The sequence below is a fragment of the Trichosporon asahii genome (assembly GCF_000293215.1).
Source record: "Trichosporon asahii var. asahii CBS 2479 unplaced genomic scaffold scaffold00051, whole genome shotgun sequence".
Taxonomy (NCBI): Eukaryota; Fungi; Basidiomycota; class Tremellomycetes; order Trichosporonales; family Trichosporonaceae; genus Trichosporon; species Trichosporon asahii.
In genome coordinates this window covers 287,377-304,023 of record NW_014040873.1, presented here as the reverse complement: position 1 = coordinate 304,023, position 16,647 = coordinate 287,377, and the positions used below count along the sequence as shown (strand labels likewise).

Sequence of the window (16,647 nt, the reverse complement as noted above, 5' to 3'; positions counted from 1 at the left end):
GCACCCCCGCCGACCCGGTGGACTGCGCAGGATCTCTGATGGACACACTGCCGCACCGTGTGGACCCGTTCCCACCCTCCCAACGCACGCTGCCCGCACGCCGCTCGCGCCGAACGCTCCGCGCGAGAATGTTCCACTGAGACTGCTGTGCACTCGGTCTACTCTCTGCATGATATATAAGAAGCGCTGCTCGACGTTCTGATCCTCCATCCCCATCCCCAACTCCCCCACCCTTCCTCCTCCTCACCAATCCACTTACGGACCTCCCACTACACCGTCAACCACCCGAGCAACCAACAAGCAACCATGGCCAGCGACAGCAAGGACACCAAGGCCGACGAATCGATGGGATGCAATCTGGACCCCGCCAAGGCGAAGGAGAGTGAGTCGCCCGCTTATACCGACGCGTCATTGAAGCTGACCACAGTTTCCTTCGTCATGAGCGAGTCCCAAGACTTCAGAATGTTCACGATCGACCCTCCGACCGGCAAGTCCTTCGCTCCCGGCTTCAAGCACACGACCGCATCGTACTACGCCAACTTCACTGGCGATATGGAGGGCTGGGCCTCGTTCAACAACGTCATGTTCGCTCTCAGTACGATTCTGCCAGCTGACAGCAGGACCATCACCGGCTGCGACGAGGACAAGGATGAGGACAAGGCTGCCGAGAAGGCCTAGGGCGACTGCAGCGGGAACGTCGGGCGCTGCGACTGGGGTAAGACCAACGACCGAAACTCACTCCTCCCTTCCCCCCACCCACAACTCTCCACCTCGCTATCCATACGGCTGGCGCGTAGGTGCCAGGCGAAGCTGACGCGCAGCGGGCCAGGCGCTCCTCACGGGCAAGATCTGCGGCCGCGAGGGCTCAATCCTCATCGCCCAGTGGGGAGTCTGCGAGGGCGACACGCTCAAGATCAACTGGGGCCTGTACGACGAGACCGCAACCGGCGACCTCAAAGGGATCAAGGGCGGCGGCAGCTTCACCTGCGAGGCGAAGCCCGGCATCCCTCAGCCCGGCAAGATCAAGGTTCAGTTCGACTGAGCCCGCGAGTCTGCGCTGTCCTCTCTGACGCGCCCGCGAACGTAAAGTCCGGCACCTGACCGTTCGTGTGTACCCAGTGCTGTGCCCTGAGAGGGGGGCCTTTGTAGCCTTGTAGTATAACTCTATACTGGGGACCCGGACTGAGGTGATTCTGAGGTTAAGTCCGAAAGAACGAAGCCGTAAACGGGTCCATCTCCATAAGAGTTTGTAGCGATGAACAAACGTTCCTTGGTCTTGTGCTACCTCGGGAATTGGCAAGGGACAGATGATTGACAAGACTCGAGCTCTGAAGGAGGAGAACACCCTGGAGAGGAGTATCGAGAAGGGAGGAATGTCGTTGCTGCGGTCGGGACATGAGCAGGTGACTCACCCATTCGGCTCCGCGAGGCACGCGCACATGCTCCGTCCAGCGATCTGGTAAATGACGTCCACATATAAGCTTTGGGTCTTCCTCTGCATCATCTGCTCTGTCTCTTTCACGAACACCGCACTGACCACCATGGACCCCGGAGAAGGACTCGATCCATCGAAAGCGCAGGACAGTGAGTCCCTCTTACCTGCCCCCACTTCGATGCCTCTACTCCCTCCTGGAGCCCTCCCTCTAGCTTTCAAGTGTCTGAAGCACAGAGCTGACACCCAGTCACGTTCACAGTCGACGCGTGCGTGAACTGGAAGGAGAAGTCGATCGGACGCAAGGCGCAACCAAGGGACACGGACGATGACGGGATGGAGGGCTGGGCTGTCGTCTTCGACCCGCCGGAGAAGAAGGTGCGGCAGACGAGATGTCGGCACGAGGGAATTTACAAGGGCGACATGGCCGGCTGGGCACAGCATAACTACACCATGTGAGCTAGACTACACAACATAAGCTGACAGCAGGACACACTGGTATGACGACGGGAAGAAGAGTACTTGGAGTGAGTCCCTTCACCCAACCTGCTGCACCGCAAACTCCGCTCGGCCCGCTCCTTGTCTCACGCCAACGAGGATAAGTCGATGGCCAGGAGGTGGCAGATGAGCTTTGATAAGATGCTACTCTAGCTAACAAGCAGTGGGCCAGGCGCTGTTCAGCGGCACGATTGCAGGACGGCGAGGCTCAGTCGCGATCGCGCTTTGGGGCAACTCGGGAGACGATCAGATCGTTCAGAACTGGAAGTTCTACCCCGAGACAGCGACTGGAGAACTTGAAGGCATCAGAGGTGGAGGAACGTTCAAGGGATCAACAGAACAGGGCCAGCCGGTGACGCTGAAGGTGCAGTTTGACTGATGGGTTGCGTTGTATTGTTGTCGAATGTATTTCCAGACTCCACATCCCTCATATGCCTGGGAGCACTAAAGCGTCTCAGCAGTGCAGTTGAACGGCTTACCTCCCTGCGTACAAGGCATGTTAGATCTGCGTACATGCATGCAGCGTAGCCCGCCTGCATCGTGAGGGAAGACAGGAAGTTCCGCAGACTGCACCACCGGAATCTCGACCTCACCGTAGATCGGAGGAGCGGAATCAAATTGACAGTCGAATCCAGCACCTAGCGGCTCTTCGATCATCGCGAACAACTTCGACAGTCGGCATCATCCACACCACACCGGCAAGATGGGCAAGTATTACTGCGACTACTGCGACATGTAAGTTTCTTGACTGGGTGGCTAAACTGACGCCAGCTACTTGTAAGTTCACCTGCGCGCGCTCGATGCGGGGCCGATGGGCGACGTTTGTTGTCCCTTCCTTTTAGTTACAGATCTGCTCAAAGCTGGTAGTCGCGAAGGCACAGCTAACCCCAGGACGCACGACTCGATGAACGCGCGCAAGGCGCACAACGACGGTCGTAACCACATCGTCAACGTGCGCGACTACTTCCTCAACCTGACGAGCGACCGGGCGCAGAACACGATCGACGCGATCGTGAACAACCACCAGGGCGGAGGACGTAGCCAGATGTTCGCCGCGCCGAGCATGCGCCTCGGCGCTGGGTTCATGAACCCGATGGCGACGGCGCCGGGTGGTGAGTCCTTTCACCCTAGCTTTTGAGGGAAGCACGATAAGCTGACATCCAGGATACCCGCCCTTCCAAGGCGGAGGCGCGCCGCAGGCGTACCCTCCTCGCCCGCCCTTCCCGCCCAACAACGCCCCCGGCGGACCCGGAGGACCCGGTGGCCCGCCCCCAGGACCTGGTGGTGGTGGCTACGGAGGACACGACGACCGTCGAGGTGGACACGGTGGACACGGTGGACACGGTGGACACGGTGGACACGGCGGACACGATGACCGCCGCGGAGGTCACGGTGGAGGTCGCTACGACCGTGATGGCCGCGACGGTCGCGACGGCCGTGATGGCCGTGACCGTGACGGACCCCGTGGAGGCGGCTACGGCGGTCGCGGAGGAGACCGTGGAGGCGACTCGTACGGCGGCCGTGGTGGTGGTGGCCACGGTGGAGACAGCTACGGCGGCCCGCCGCCTCCCTTCCCCCCGCAAGGTGGTGGTGGTGGCATGCCGCCCTTCCCTCCCCGCGGCGGCGGTGGTGGCTACCCTCCCCCCGGTGGCATGCACCCGGACCGTGGTCGCATGATGGGCGGCGGCCGATAGGCCCAGTTCAGTAGTAGTGCAGCGAGAGTCTAGAGTGATAAATCTACATGCATTGTACCAGTACTGTATCCCAAAACTGCCTCTGCAACAAACGTCTACTCGTCGTCATCCTCGGCGCCCTTGCGCGCAGCGCGGCGGGCACCCTTGTTCTCGCGCCAGCGCTGATTGATCATGTCGGGCGTGTCGCCCATCTCGCGCTCGACCATGGGCGTATACTTGCGCACCCACTCGGCCATGCCTCCTCCGAGGGGGTACACGGTGTGCGTCTCGGGTTTCGTCGACTCCGGCTTGAGGATCTCATTGAGGCGCTGCTGAGCGCCGGCAATCTGCCATGCCTTGATCTCGGCCTGCTGGCGCTGCGCCTCGAGCGTGCGCTCCAGCGTCTGCTGCCCGTGCTCGGCGAGGTGGCGGACGGCCTCCTTCTCCGGACCCTCGGGCATGGTCTGCCAGGGCCCGTCGTACGGTCCATAGCGCCAGTCGAGCCCAGCCTCTGGCAGGAATCCACACTCGTGCAGGCGGAGCGGGATAGGGTCGGCCATCTTGTACTTGAGCTTGCCCGGGAAACGCTCCACGTCCATGAGATCCGTGACGACACTAGGGGGCTCGAGCCGCGAACCGACGAGGAAGAGCACGGCCATGATGTGCCGGACCTGGTGCCAGAGGAAGGCGTTGCCGACCAGGTTGAAGATGTAGACGCCCTCGCTCTCCTTCTCAAAGTACGCCTGCAGAACTGTGCGCTTGTGCGACTCGATCTGCTTGGAGCCGTCGACCTTGCAGAAGTTCCGGAAGTCGTGCTCGCCGAGGAGGAGCTTGGCTGCCTCCGTCATGAGGTCCAGGTCGAGGGGCTCGACTCCTGGAGACGGGACGATGTGGAAGGCGTACTTGTAGTGTCGGAAGTCGCAGGAGAAGCGCGAGTCGAAGTCGGTCGGAGCTGGCGACCAGGCAAGCACGCGGATGTCGTCCGGCAGCACAGAGTTCAGCAAGCGCGGGTATCCCAGGTCCATCTGCGGCGGCGCCTTGGCCTTCTTCTTCTCCTGCTTCTCGGCGAGAGCGTCGGTGTTCTCGCCCTCAGCGCCCTCGCCCATGCCCTCGACGGCCTTGCTCTGTCGCGGCACACGCTCCTCGCTCGGCGGCTTCCACGTGCCGTTCAGCGGGTATCCGCCATCTCCCTCCTTCCTCGTGCTGCGGACCCAGAGGTTGAGCACCTGTCCAGCGCCCGAAACACCGCGGTCTGTCCGTCCACAACGGGAGAAACCGCACGCCTCCCAGCCACCAGGACCGACGAGGTAAGTCTTCTCGAGCGCCTTCAGCAGCTCACCCTCGACTGTCGGATAGTGCGACGTCGGTTGGATCGCGAGACCAGAGTACGGCCATCCCAGGTACGAGACGAGCAGCGCAATGTGCCGCGTCGACTGGGCGCCCCACTGGAACTGCACCGGCTCCTTCTTCTTCCTTACGAACTTGGGCTTCTCAGCGGCACTAGCAGCAGGGGTGGAGGTAACGGGGGCGACGGTGGGGGCGGAGGGTGTGGGGGGTTTCGGCGTCGGCTGGGTGTGGTACTCGTCCGGGCCGGGGACCTTTTTCGGGCTGGACTCGAGGGCGGCGAGACGAGCAATGAGCTCGTCCCTCGTCATATCGACGTAGCGGTTCATGATCTTTGGCAGCACACGTTTCGGGTACGGGCTGATGAGCATGTACTTTGGGGCGGGTAACTTTGGGGCGGGTATCGTTGCGAGATGTCGATCGCCGACCGGGAGTGTAATAGAGTGACGGCAAATACAAGGAGTGGATAAGCACGGACCCGAAATCAGAAATTTCAGGTGTGGAGGAAGGTCCAGAGTGGAGGATGGTTTGAATGCAGTCGGCTTGGGACACTGTCCATTTTAGGAACGGCGTGCCTGGGAATGACAGCTGGGTGAGCGTTGCTTTGACGGCGCCCGACTTTAGTCTGCGGATGCGCGGAGGGAGACCCAGTCTCCACTCGAACCCGACCCTCGTCATCACTGCTTGCATTCGACTGTCCTCCATCGCATCCCCCACCACCCCCATCCCCGTGTTCGTCTGACACGGCTCGCCCCTCATGCCCCCCAAGAGCCGCCCTGCACGCGCAGAGCCGGCACCCGCCACCCCGGCGCAGGCGGTCCTCGCAAAGCGCTTCTCCACACCATGGCTCTGGCTCCTCCCCATCGTCACCGTCCTTCCTTACCTCTGCTCCGTCCTCCACTACTCCCTCCCCGAGCCTCTGCCCCCTGTGTAAGCTTCCTGACACGCACGTCTAGCTAACAGCAGTGACTCCAATGGCGTCGCCCAGCCCTCTGAGGAGATCGTCATGCGCCATGTCCAGGCCCTCGAGAACTGCGGCTACCGCACTGTCGGCACGGAGGAGGCTGTCCTCGGCGAGCAGTACGTCGAGAAGCAGGTGCGCGAGATCGCGGACCGTTGCCACAAGAATGGCGTCCTCGACTGCGAGGTTTGGGTCCAGAAGGGCTCCGGTTACCACTCGTGAGTATCTTCCATCGGTAACAGTGATGCTGCGCAAGGAACCAGCGGCATTGCATGGTCCTCGCGGTGCATCGTAACAGGTATCCGTATAGTGCTCCGTACCAGAACATCTGGTCGCTGTCATCTACGGCATCCCAATGCCGAAACCTTAATCATCATTACATTGGCGTTCCTGTTCGAGGGAGTGGCTGACGCACGGCAGATTCTCGATCATGTCCCACGACGTTCTGAAGCTGTATGCCGGTATTGCGAACATCGTTCTGAAGATCTCGGCGAAGGAGCCCCCTTCAGGCAAGCCTGAGGGAAGGCAGGACGCTGTCCTCCTGAACGCGCACATTGACTCGACTCTTCCTTCTCCCGGTGCTGCTGAGTGAGTATCAGCAGGTGGCACTCGATGCCTCCCCCCAAAAATGACGAGGTGACTAACATCACCCCAGCGATGGAATCGGAGTCGGTGTTATGCTTGACCTCGCCCGTGTTCTTGTGGACCGCAACCAGCCCTTCGACAATGCGATCATCTTCCGTGCGTGTGACGCTGTTGCGTGGGGACGTGGGAACTAACGCCACAGTGTGGAATGGCGCGGAGGAGACCCTCCAGGATGGCTCCCATCTGTACTCCACCCAGCAGGAGACAGCGCCTGAGTGAGTCCAGCTACATTATTGATGCTCTCCAGCTGACATGCAGGGTCCGCGCCATGATCAACCTGGAGGCAGCCGGTACTACCGGTGGCGCGCTGCTCTTCCAGGCGACGAGTAAGGAGATGATCGAGGCGTTCTCGCACTCCCCGTACCCGCGCGGTACGGTGATTGCCGCTGACGTTTTCTCCTCGGGCATCATTCTCTCGGACACCGACTTCGGTCAGTTTGAGGAGTACCTCGGCGTTTCTGGTCTGGACATGGCGATCGTCGGCCACTCGTACTACTACCACACGCGCAAGGACATTACCGCCAACATTGAGCGTGGCTCGGGTCAGCACTTCTCGAGCAACGTTATGGCTATCGTCGACTACCTGCTCTCTCCTGCTTCGCCGCTGCACAGCGACAAGCCCTTCTCGCCCCCTGATGTCGTGTACATGTCGCTTTACGACCGCCTCTTCTTCTCCTGGACGATGAAGAGTGCTGACTTTGCTTATGTCGCCATCGCCACTGCTGTCGTCACCCTCGCCGCCGCGTGCGTCCGTCGCGACAGGCTGCAGGCTTTCGGTCTGTCTCTTCTCGCCGCGCCTCTCTCGCTCCTCCACGGCTTCATCACGACCAATGTCGCCGCGGCCGCGATGCAGGCGAGCGGCAACCGCTCTGCATGGTTCTCGCACGAGGGTCTCGCTGTAGCGCTCTACTTCCCCGCCGGTCTGTGGGGCTACTGCTTTACGCAGTTCGGTTTGGACACCTTTGTGCCCCCCGAGGAGGCGGACTACCTCCAGACCGCGCACTACTACGCCCAGCTTCTCGCCCTCACGGCCTACATGCTTATCCTACAGGCCCTCCGTGTCCGCTCGGCGTACCTGTTCGCGGGCTTGTCTTGCATTCTGCTGCTCGGCGCCACGGCGACTGAGGCATACAAGTACTTCGGCGGTCGAAGCGTTCGCACTTCGTTTGCGATTGCGTACATCGTTCCCTTATCGCTCCTCGTCATCCTCGGCATGGAGGCGTTCACGACGACTCTGGACATCTTCATTCCCCTCGCGGGCCGCATGGGCAAGGAGGCGCCGACCGAGTTCCTCGTCGCCACGATCGCTTCTGGCTGTGGTCTCCTGTTCTTCCCTCTCGCCTCGCCGCTGTATGCGCGCCTGACCCGCTTCGGACAGTTCAAGGTGCTCATGCTGCTCATGCTCACCGTCGTCAGCATCGGCACGTACTTCTCGCTCCCGACGTGGAAGGCCTACGATGCTCAGCACCCCAAGCGCATGGGCGTGCAGTACACGTACAACCACACCTCGGACGAGCACACGGCGCACTTCGCCTTCATGGACATGCGCGGCAACACCGAGGTCATTGAGACTTTCCACAAGCGCTACGGAGGACAGACCAAGCTCGAGCACACCCAGGTCGACGACTACAACTCGGACTGGGACACGCTGTACCCCGTCTCGTCCTTCCTGGATACTTACAAGTTCCCTCTTCCCTATGTCGGTTTCGACTGGCCGAAGCTCCATCACACGTCGGAGCGTGAGCGCACGCCCGACGGAAACCTCCACATTCGCATCAAGATGGACCACGAGGGTCTGGTCTGGCCCGCGCTCGCGTTCGAGGCTGACCTCGTCGACTGGAGCTACGACTTTGCTCCGCCTCATGGACGTCAGAGGCACCACATCAAGGCCGCGACGAGCGTCGACGAGCACACGATTGAGCTCGAGCTCGTAGTTCGCATTCCGGATGAGGAGAAAATCCAGCTCCACTGGAGTGCTATTGGTGAGTGCAGTAGCCTCGCGCAGCGTTACAAGCTGCCCGCGACCGACGGATGAGCTGACCTCAGACCTGAACCAGATGGTGCCCGGCACGGCTTCGAAGCGCGGTCCCAACATGCCCGCGTCCAAGTGGCTCACGGAGATGGACAAGTGGTCCAAGAAGAAGTACGACGGCTCGCTCGACATCTGCATGAACGGTGTCGTCTGTGGTGTCATCGAGGTCTAAGTCGCGGCTTCAGAACCGTGAAGGTCCTCTCAGCTGGATGCGCCGAAAAGCACGTTGAGCGCAGCAGCGTCTCAGTGTGTATGCTTGGGCACGTCAATGTCCCGTGGATGAGCGAAGAGCATCCGACGCATAGAACCAATTACTCAGTAATGCAATGCAAGAACAGTGTTATGATTGGAGTCTTGGAGAGTGCCTCTGTCGGGGAGCGGGTGCGGCGTTAGTGACTAGTGGTCGGAAGCGGTTACGTCAAGCGTTGCCGGAGGTATGCGATCGATCGGAGCAAGGGCCGATGCATGGGGCTGGGGCAACTGTTGTTATCTGCGGAGACGTCGTTGTCGTTAATTGCACGATCGTCGTCGTTTGCGCTGTCGTGCACACATTGAAAGTCACGGCAGATGGAGAAGCACGTCGCACCGGGTCTTGACGATGGCCGATGCGAGGTTAAATACCGAAGGGTGCATGATTGGCGAGATACAGGCGGTGCCCAGCCAGGCTCACCGTGGGGCCTTGCGCAGGGTCTGTAAGCGATAGCGCTCAGATTGGCGGACGGCCGCGCTCAGCGTCTGTATACGGCACGGAACTACTGAATCACGTGACCCTCCGGCTCGGCTAACACCTAGGGACAGCCGAATGCGAGTGACGCTTGCCTGGTATTTATGGGGTGCTGTAGCTTTCCGAGGTGTCCTCTTCTCACCACCACCACCCCTCTCACCGCTCACCGCACCAAAAGATCAAGATGCTCGTCACCCTCCGCCCCTCCGTCGCCGCCCGCTCGGCCCTCAAGCAGGCCGCTCGCGCCATGTCCACTCAGGCCGAGCCCCTCGTCCTCACCAGGCGCTCTGACTCGGGCAAGGTCGAGATCATCCAGCTCAACCGCCCCAAGGCCCTCAACGCCCTCTCCTCGCCCCTCTTCAACGAGCTCAACGCCGCCATGGAGAAGGCCGACAACGACCCCGAGGTCCGCGCCATCGTCCTCACCGGCGGTGACAAGGTCTTCGCTGCTGGTGCCGACATCAAGGAGATGAAGGACAAGGAGTGTGAGTAATTGAAGCTGGGAGGTGTAGCATCCGAAGCTAACCTGTAGTCGCCGACGCCTACAAGAACAACTTCCTCGGCACCTGGGGCAAGGTTGGCACCATCAAGAAGCCCATCGTCGGTGCCGTCGCCGGCTACGCTGTGAGTATGCGATTCCCACGGCTTGGTCCGAAGCCGACCGAGCTCGGGATATAGCTAACGCCCAGCTTGGCGGTGGCTGCGAGCTCGCCATGATGGCCGACATCCTCATCTGCTCTGAGAAGGCCACCTTCGGCCAGCCCGAGATCACCCTCGGCATCATCCCCGGTGGTGGTGGCACCCAGCGCCTGACTGGCCTCATTGGCAAGTCGCGCACCATGGACATGGTCCTCGCCAACCGCAAGATCAACGGTACCGAGGCCGCCCAGTGGGGTCTCTGTGCCCGCGTCGTCCCCGCCGAGCAGTCCGTCACTGAGGAGGCCGTCAAGATCGCCGAGCAGATCGCCAAGTTCGGCCAGGTCGCCGCCATCGCCGGCAAGGAGACCGTCAACGCTGGTGAGTACGCTGAGCGCCGAGCGCCGATGGCGCGAGGTGCAGGGATCGCCCTGGAGCCGAAGGCTCCTTGGCACCCGTCTCCAACGGGCTTTCGAGCCGAGTCTGAACAGCCGCTGACAACCAGCCCTCGAGCTCCCTCTCCAGGAGGGTCTCCGCTTCGAGCGCCGCATCTTCCAGGCCCTCTTCGCCACCAAGGACCAGAAGGAGGGCATGGCCGCCTTCGCCGAGAAGCGCAAGCCCACCTGGTCGGACAACTAAGCGTCTCCGCGTTCCAGCATAGAGGATACAAGGAGAGAGCCAAGCTAGAAGTCACACCAAAATGCATAAGCGTGTAGTAACATAGAAAAGAAATTGATCGCACTGCAGTGTCGCAGCACATGCACACTGACCCTCTTTGCGGGAGCTTGAATGCTACAACCTCTGCAGCTTCTGCAGGCTTGGATCCTATGCCGTTTCCGAGACATAGCCAAGTGGCAGAGAAGAAGGCAGGAGTGGGTGACTGATAGCCGAAGTCTCGCGTCTCGGTGCCGCTTCACCCCTATTTCGCACTCGCTTCCAATTTCCCCCTCCTCCAGGCCCAGAGCAGGCTCGAGCGCCCCCCCTGTTCTCCGGGGGCCATCTAGACCTTACCTTCACGCAGGAGAGGCCAGCATCTGTCAGCGGTAGTAGTGACATGTGTTGGCTTGCTTCTAGTTCTGAAAGGGACGTATGCGGTGATGCGGCGATATGAGGAGTGCGGGGTTGCCTCCACGATGGAGGGGATTTAGGCGAGGTGAGATTTGGGATAGAAGACCGAGCGGCCGTGGGTACCCTCTCCGGCGCACGCTGTGCGCGGAGTACCAGTACGCGGGTGCCGGCGTCGGAGAGTGCTCGAAGACTAAACACGCACCGAAACAGCTGATACGTGTCCGGTGTGGATTCTGGTGGACACGGCTGAACGCTAGTCTTGCTCCCTCATCGCTCCCGACCAGTCGATCCAGTAAACCAAGAGACAACCACGTTGCTCTCTCCTCACGGATACTCCCCGCAAGTCTATATACAAGCCTTCAACGTCCCTTCCTCACGTACACTCTGCAAAGGTACCCCTCTCCCCTATGAACCAGAACTGGAAAGGACCCATGACCCTTGGCCCGAATCGAGTCTGCGCGAGGCTTGATCGGCGGACTCTATCACAGCAAACTTGATCACAGCGAGTCACAGGTCACGCGGACGTCGAGATGACTTTCCATGGAGCGTCTCAGCGTGGTATGAGGCGTCTTTCAACCCGTCATGGGTCGGGTTATCTCTGTGCTCGTGTCTCAGTCAGTGCCGTTGATATACAATGTAGAGCATGTCAAGCCCGTAGGCTTGCGCCAGCCTGTCCACTCATGCTTCGAGGTCGAAGTCACGCGGAGCGACTGCGCTCCACGCATGCACTCATCAAGCGTGACCATGGGTCGTGTGCATTACTCGGCGTTCATGTGTGTCAGGATATACCAGCGATAAGCACCGGTCGATCCAGACCGCCAAGGTACACCGGCCAGCCTCACGCTCGTCCGTTGCGCTCACAGTGACGAGTCACCTGCGAGCTGTGTCGACGGTTCATTTACTCCCTTGCGCCGACTGCGCCGGCCCCACTCTGCTACATTTGTAGTGCAGGAGACATTGGCCAGGATGGCGTCGGTACCACAAGTCTGGAGTAAGACAAGCATCCGAGCGCCGACCCAGGTCTGCGTACCTGCGTGTGCCACAGGAATGAACCGCGGAGAGAGGTGCAAGGATGTCGACGCTCGAGCCTCTACTCCCGTCCTACTCCCTTTTGACACCTGTTCTCAGCGTGGGGAATACCTTCTCTCCGGATACTGGGCAGTGCACGTCTAGAGTGGCTGACGACCCACTGTCTGTCATCAAATTTGCGTGAAAGTCGATTACTCGGTCTGACTGCACGGCCGCAGTGACAACCACAGCCAGCTTCTGAGAGGTGCGAAGACGTCCTCACGTCTGACGATGAAACATGCTTCGTTCTGATCAGGCGGATCATGACGCAAACATGCAGCACATACAGTGGCTGCGTATCTGCGGAGGAAGTCGTAAACAAGGCTCGTGCAAAGGCAGTCGCGACCAATGTAAACAAACGTGGTATGATGGACCATCGTTCCACCGCAACATTGCACTCGCTACCTTCCGACTTCGTCTCATCACGCTAGACTCCCACCACCGACGTCATTAGCATAGTCTTAAGCTCACTAGCGTCCGAGAGAGCCCGACCCGACCTCAGCCCGACCTGAACTAGCCCGGAGCCCGACCTTGGCCCAGCCCGGAGCCCGACTTTAGCGCGTCTGTTGCTTTCAGCACAGTCCGCCTGCATTCCTGAGAGCTCCTGGCGCGGCGCCGAGAGAGGCCGAGAGACGCTCTCATCGTCCTGAACTGGCCTGGAAGACGACCTAAAGGTCGCTTGGGATTTGCCCCGCAGACAGTCCTGACAAGAACGCCTTGTGGCGGTTGGCGTCCGTGGCCCCTGTCAGGTATCGCTGAATTGCACGCTGTCATTTGGCCATGTCTCCGCCATTATCGAGGTCGACTTCTACCGTACAATCCTAAGCAGGAGACTCGCACGAGCAAGATACCCCGCGCAGGTCCTCTGCACCCTCACCTCGAGACGTTTGGCTTGCGTCAGGCGACAGAACTCGGAGCACAGGGCATAGGCTGTAACCGCAGGCCAAGGTCGGAGGCATCCGCAAACAAGACGCCCTTGATTGGTGAGCAACCGGGTATTTGCCTGCGCCTGCACGCACTTGAAACTTGCGCTCCTCGACCCAGCCCCAGACTGCACAGCTCCGAGTCCGATCCGAACGTGTCGCGCACCCAGCATACCGTGCAGCAGACCACTCGCGCGACCGCCCGAGATCTACCTGTCCGCGTCCTTGAATCGACTCAGCGCTGTGAAGCCACAAACCTTGGCTTGGCCCTTTGCAATTCTTCCAGGCGTCTGTAACTACGCCAGTAGCAACGCCAGCAACACCGCCAGTCGCATCAGTCACAGCGCCAGTCACAAGGACCGAGCGACATTGCATTCTGTCAGGCGTTGGCGCGTTCGCCCGTACCTGTTGCGTACCTGTGCATGTCCTTTCTGCGTTCCGTCCAGTGAGGCAGGGCAAGTCGAGGCAGGTGATTCCTGTAATCCTCCTGTCGCATTCGAGACTTCCACTCGCTGTCGTTCGCCAGAGCTCGTCAGCGGCGACCAGCACAGGAGCCCCTGTGACGTGCCCCTCGAACCTTAGCCTTCTGCATCCCTCTGCCTCCCTCACGCGACCCTCCGCCACCCCTGTGGCGCCTGGTTCTGCCGGCCCCTATGCCTCCCCACCGACACAAGCGCCAGAGGCGGGAGACGATCTCACCCCCGCAGCTGCACTTCGCGAGCGCGCTGCCACAGCGTATAAGTCATCCAGACGTCTTCTCACAGCCTCTTGCTCCTCTTGCTTCACAACGTAACCCCACACCTAACCACTTGTTCATCATGGCCCCGCCGCCGCCGAGACGACCGGCTCCTCCCCTCCCCACGATGCCGACGCCGACCCGCCCGACGCACTCGACACACCCGTCTGAAGTTAAGGCCGACACCCTGCCTGCTTTCTACAATGCCGACGCGCTCAAGAGCCTGAACGGTAACGCGACTGTAAGTCTGACGCGGTGACAAATGCTAACGTCAGCACCATCCCGCGCCGAGAGTAGCTCGCGATCCTGCTCGCCGACGAGCAGGTGCGTTCCAGAAGTTCTCTCCGCGAACGCAACAGCCGTGCTCGCCGCGCTCACCTTACTCTCCCCGCCGAACACCGCGGACCCCTCGACGACGATGCTCCGCCATGGCCACAGGCAGCCCGCAATGGTACAAGACCGTGGGCGAGGCGAGCGTCGAGCGCGCTCTTGGCAGCATGATGCACAGTCTGCGTCTCGCCGCCTCCTCCCCCGGCCGCGAGATCTCCCACTGGAGCAGTAGCACCGATGGCTCCAGCTCTGGTGCGGCGAGCAGCTTCGCCTCCTTCTTCCGGGGCAAGACACAGTCTGCCGACTCCGCTCCAACGGCGGACACCTCCCTCGCCTCCAACAGCAGCACCAAGCCCGCTGACGCGCCGAACACTGACGCTGCGTCGATCAAGTCCGTGAAGAGCGCACACAGTTTGCGTTCCGTCCGCTCCTTTGCCAGTTTCCGCTCCGCCCGCAGCGCCAAGTCGGTCGCCGCGGCCTCCACCAAAAGTTCCAGGAGCCGCAAGTGGCACTGGGGTCACAAGAACGAGGGTGAAGAAATTCCGCCGATCCCCGCGTGGCATGCGGCTGATGCTGAGGCGGCACCCGCCCACCACTTTGCCGAGGGCAGTGAGGGCAGCAGCGGCGGGTATCATCCCTTCAAGGAGAGGCCGCGCAAGATCGTCGAGGGATTCCTGAAACGCCTGACGCCAAGACGGAGGTGAGTTGCGGTGTGGGCCGTTACTTAAGCGAGTTTGTGGCGCGTTGAGGTATGACTCTCATGGTCAGCCATGAGGATGGGCGGGGAGCGTCATATGCTACGCTTCTCACTCACTCTGCGATAGCTGGAGGCATAGAGAGCTCTTCCATCTGTCCGAACACTGGTGGCACCGAAAGTACGGAGACAGGCAGCTGACACTCAGACCCCGCCAGCCACAGGGAATGTACCTCCAAGACCCTTCTCCCACAGTCGCCGAGCATGTGTACGTGCACGACGAGAGTACTCCCAGCTCCCTTGGCCGCGCATCTGGTTCGGCAGTGAGCACGCCCTTCGAGGACGACGAGGTGCTCCGCTCAAGCGCGAAGGCGCTCGCCGTGCTCGGTCTCATCGACAGCCGGCACGCGCACAGCAACCACGGTCACAGCCCGCACGTCAGCCGGCCCCAATCGCTTGCCTCCGACGGCCACTCCGAGTCTTCTCAACGAGGCAGCAACGTGCATCTCAAGACCGCTAGCGGCGGCGGTCTGCGTCGCAGCGACGCCCGCGCTTCCCGAAGCCCCGCGCGTAATCGTGCTTCCTCTCGCCCAGTGCGCAGAACTGAGGCGAGCGCGAGCGCAGAGTGGCCGACCCGTCCCCACTCCGCTGACGGGGAGCGCGCCACTGCGAGCGCGCTTCCGCCTCGCAGGAGCAGCCTCCGTATTCCACCCGTGCGCCGCATCGAGTCCGCCAGCGGAAGCAGCGGCGTTCTCTCTCCGGCGCCGAGCTTCTCAAACCTCTGGGGATCGCGCTCATCTTCTGCCGACGATGGAGTCGAGGAGACGTGGGCGACGCCGCCTCCGCCGCCTCGCCGTCGCCCGGGACTTCCTAACAGCTCTCTGTCCTCGTTCAGCTCTGGTCAGCTGAGCTCCAACCAGAGCTTGCGCTCCTCGCTCGACGTTGCGAATCGCCGCAGCCCCGCGGGTATTCGAAGCTTGCAGCACGTCTCGACTGTTGCCTCCCACATGGCCGAGGTCGAGGCTGCCGACAGTGACGAGATCCTGACGCCGCGGAGCAAGGCGATGTCCACCTTCTCCTCTGACGCGTACGACGAGCAGGACGCCGTCACGTTCGACACGCCGCGCCGCTCCCGCCAGCCGACGAGTAAGGGCTACCACTCGCCCCGGATGCATGCTCTCGTGGAGGACGGCAAGATCCACGACTCGCTCGCGAGCCTGAGTCTCGACGAGGGACACATGAGCCAGCGCCGCGCACGCGCTGCTGCGCTCGCGGCGGCAGCTGACCCACTGAAGCCGCGCCGCCTCATCTGCGAGATGCGCTCGAGGAGCCGCTGTCGCGCCTCCGAGACGGAGGCCGATGCGCCGATCGACTTCTCCCGCTCCCCGGCCGAGAGCGCGCGCAGTATCCCCCTGCCCCCCTCGCCGGACGCTTTCCGCACCTGGACGTGGAACGACTCGGACACGTCCCTCCCCTACGGCCGGAAGGGATGCCACTCCCCCTCGGCCAGCGTGCATACCTTCGGTCCTGGCGGCATGAGCCACCTCCGCTCCGGCAGCGTTGACACGATGGCCTCGCTCGCGAGGAGGGGCAGCATGGCATCTGCCGGGTCGGTGTATACCGTGCGCGACTCGGACACTGTCGAGCTGCTGTATGGGCAGTATGGCCAGCCGAGCGAAACGTGGGAGTATGACGAGGGCGACAGGCCGATCGACTTCACTCGCGCTCTGGCGTACTCCCAGCCCACGACCTGGACGCGACCGGGTACACCCGAGGAGTACGAGGACCACGTTCCTGTGACTGTGAACAACGGTGTGACTGTTTGGTGAGCGACAGTCAGTTCCCAAAACCAAAGATTAGATACAGATAAGCCCTATAGTTGT

General features: G+C 61.4%; 6 protein-coding genes across 6 annotated transcripts; 5 read left to right on the top strand and 1 right to left on the bottom strand.

Annotated features, from left to right (window-relative positions):
• Positions 1-306: 306 nt before the first annotated feature.
• On the top strand, positions 307-678 carry A1Q1_02509 (uncharacterized protein; the record flags this gene model as incomplete). Its single annotated transcript, XM_014323771.1, has 2 exons — positions 307-382; positions 428-678. The coding sequence occupies 2 exons, from the start codon at positions 307-309 to the stop codon at positions 676-678; spliced, it is 327 nt and encodes a 108-aa protein (XP_014179246.1).
• An 863-nt stretch (positions 679-1,541) lies between these two features.
• On the top strand, positions 1,542-2,309 carry A1Q1_02508 (uncharacterized protein; the record flags this gene model as incomplete). The annotated part of the gene is made up of 4 exons (XM_014323770.1): positions 1,542-1,584; positions 1,695-1,887; positions 1,947-1,959; positions 2,103-2,309. 4 exons carry the CDS (start codon positions 1,542-1,544, stop codon positions 2,307-2,309), a joined length of 456 nt encoding a protein of 151 aa, XP_014179245.1.
• Positions 2,310-3,719: 1,410 nt separating this feature from the next.
• On the bottom strand, positions 3,720-5,318 carry A1Q1_02507 (pseudouridylate synthase; the record flags this gene model as incomplete). The annotated part of the gene is made up of 1 exon (XM_014323769.1): positions 3,720-5,318. The coding sequence occupies one exon, from the start codon at positions 5,316-5,318 to the stop codon at positions 3,720-3,722; it is 1,599 nt and encodes a 532-aa protein (XP_014179244.1).
• A 472-nt stretch (positions 5,319-5,790) lies between these two features.
• Positions 5,791-8,757, top strand: A1Q1_02506 (uncharacterized protein; the record flags this gene model as incomplete). The annotated part of the gene is made up of 7 exons (XM_014323768.1): positions 5,791-5,877; positions 5,936-6,126; positions 6,329-6,496; positions 6,564-6,649; positions 6,696-6,768; positions 6,812-8,535; positions 8,600-8,757. 7 exons carry the CDS (start codon positions 5,791-5,793, stop codon positions 8,755-8,757), a joined length of 2,487 nt encoding a protein of 828 aa, XP_014179243.1.
• Positions 8,758-9,493: 736 nt separating this feature from the next.
• On the top strand, positions 9,494-10,584 carry A1Q1_02505 (uncharacterized protein; the record flags this gene model as incomplete). The annotated part of the gene is made up of 4 exons (XM_014323767.1): positions 9,494-9,794; positions 9,842-9,937; positions 9,988-10,326; positions 10,451-10,584. The coding sequence occupies 4 exons, from the start codon at positions 9,494-9,496 to the stop codon at positions 10,582-10,584; spliced, it is 870 nt and encodes a 289-aa protein (XP_014179242.1).
• Positions 10,585-13,822: 3,238 nt separating this feature from the next.
• Positions 13,823-16,593, top strand: A1Q1_02504 (uncharacterized protein; the record flags this gene model as incomplete). The annotated part of the gene is made up of 3 exons (XM_014323766.1): positions 13,823-13,985; positions 14,038-14,770; positions 14,895-16,593. The coding sequence occupies 3 exons, from the start codon at positions 13,823-13,825 to the stop codon at positions 16,591-16,593; spliced, it is 2,595 nt and encodes an 864-aa protein (XP_014179241.1).
• Between the last annotated feature and the right edge of the window lie 54 nt (positions 16,594-16,647).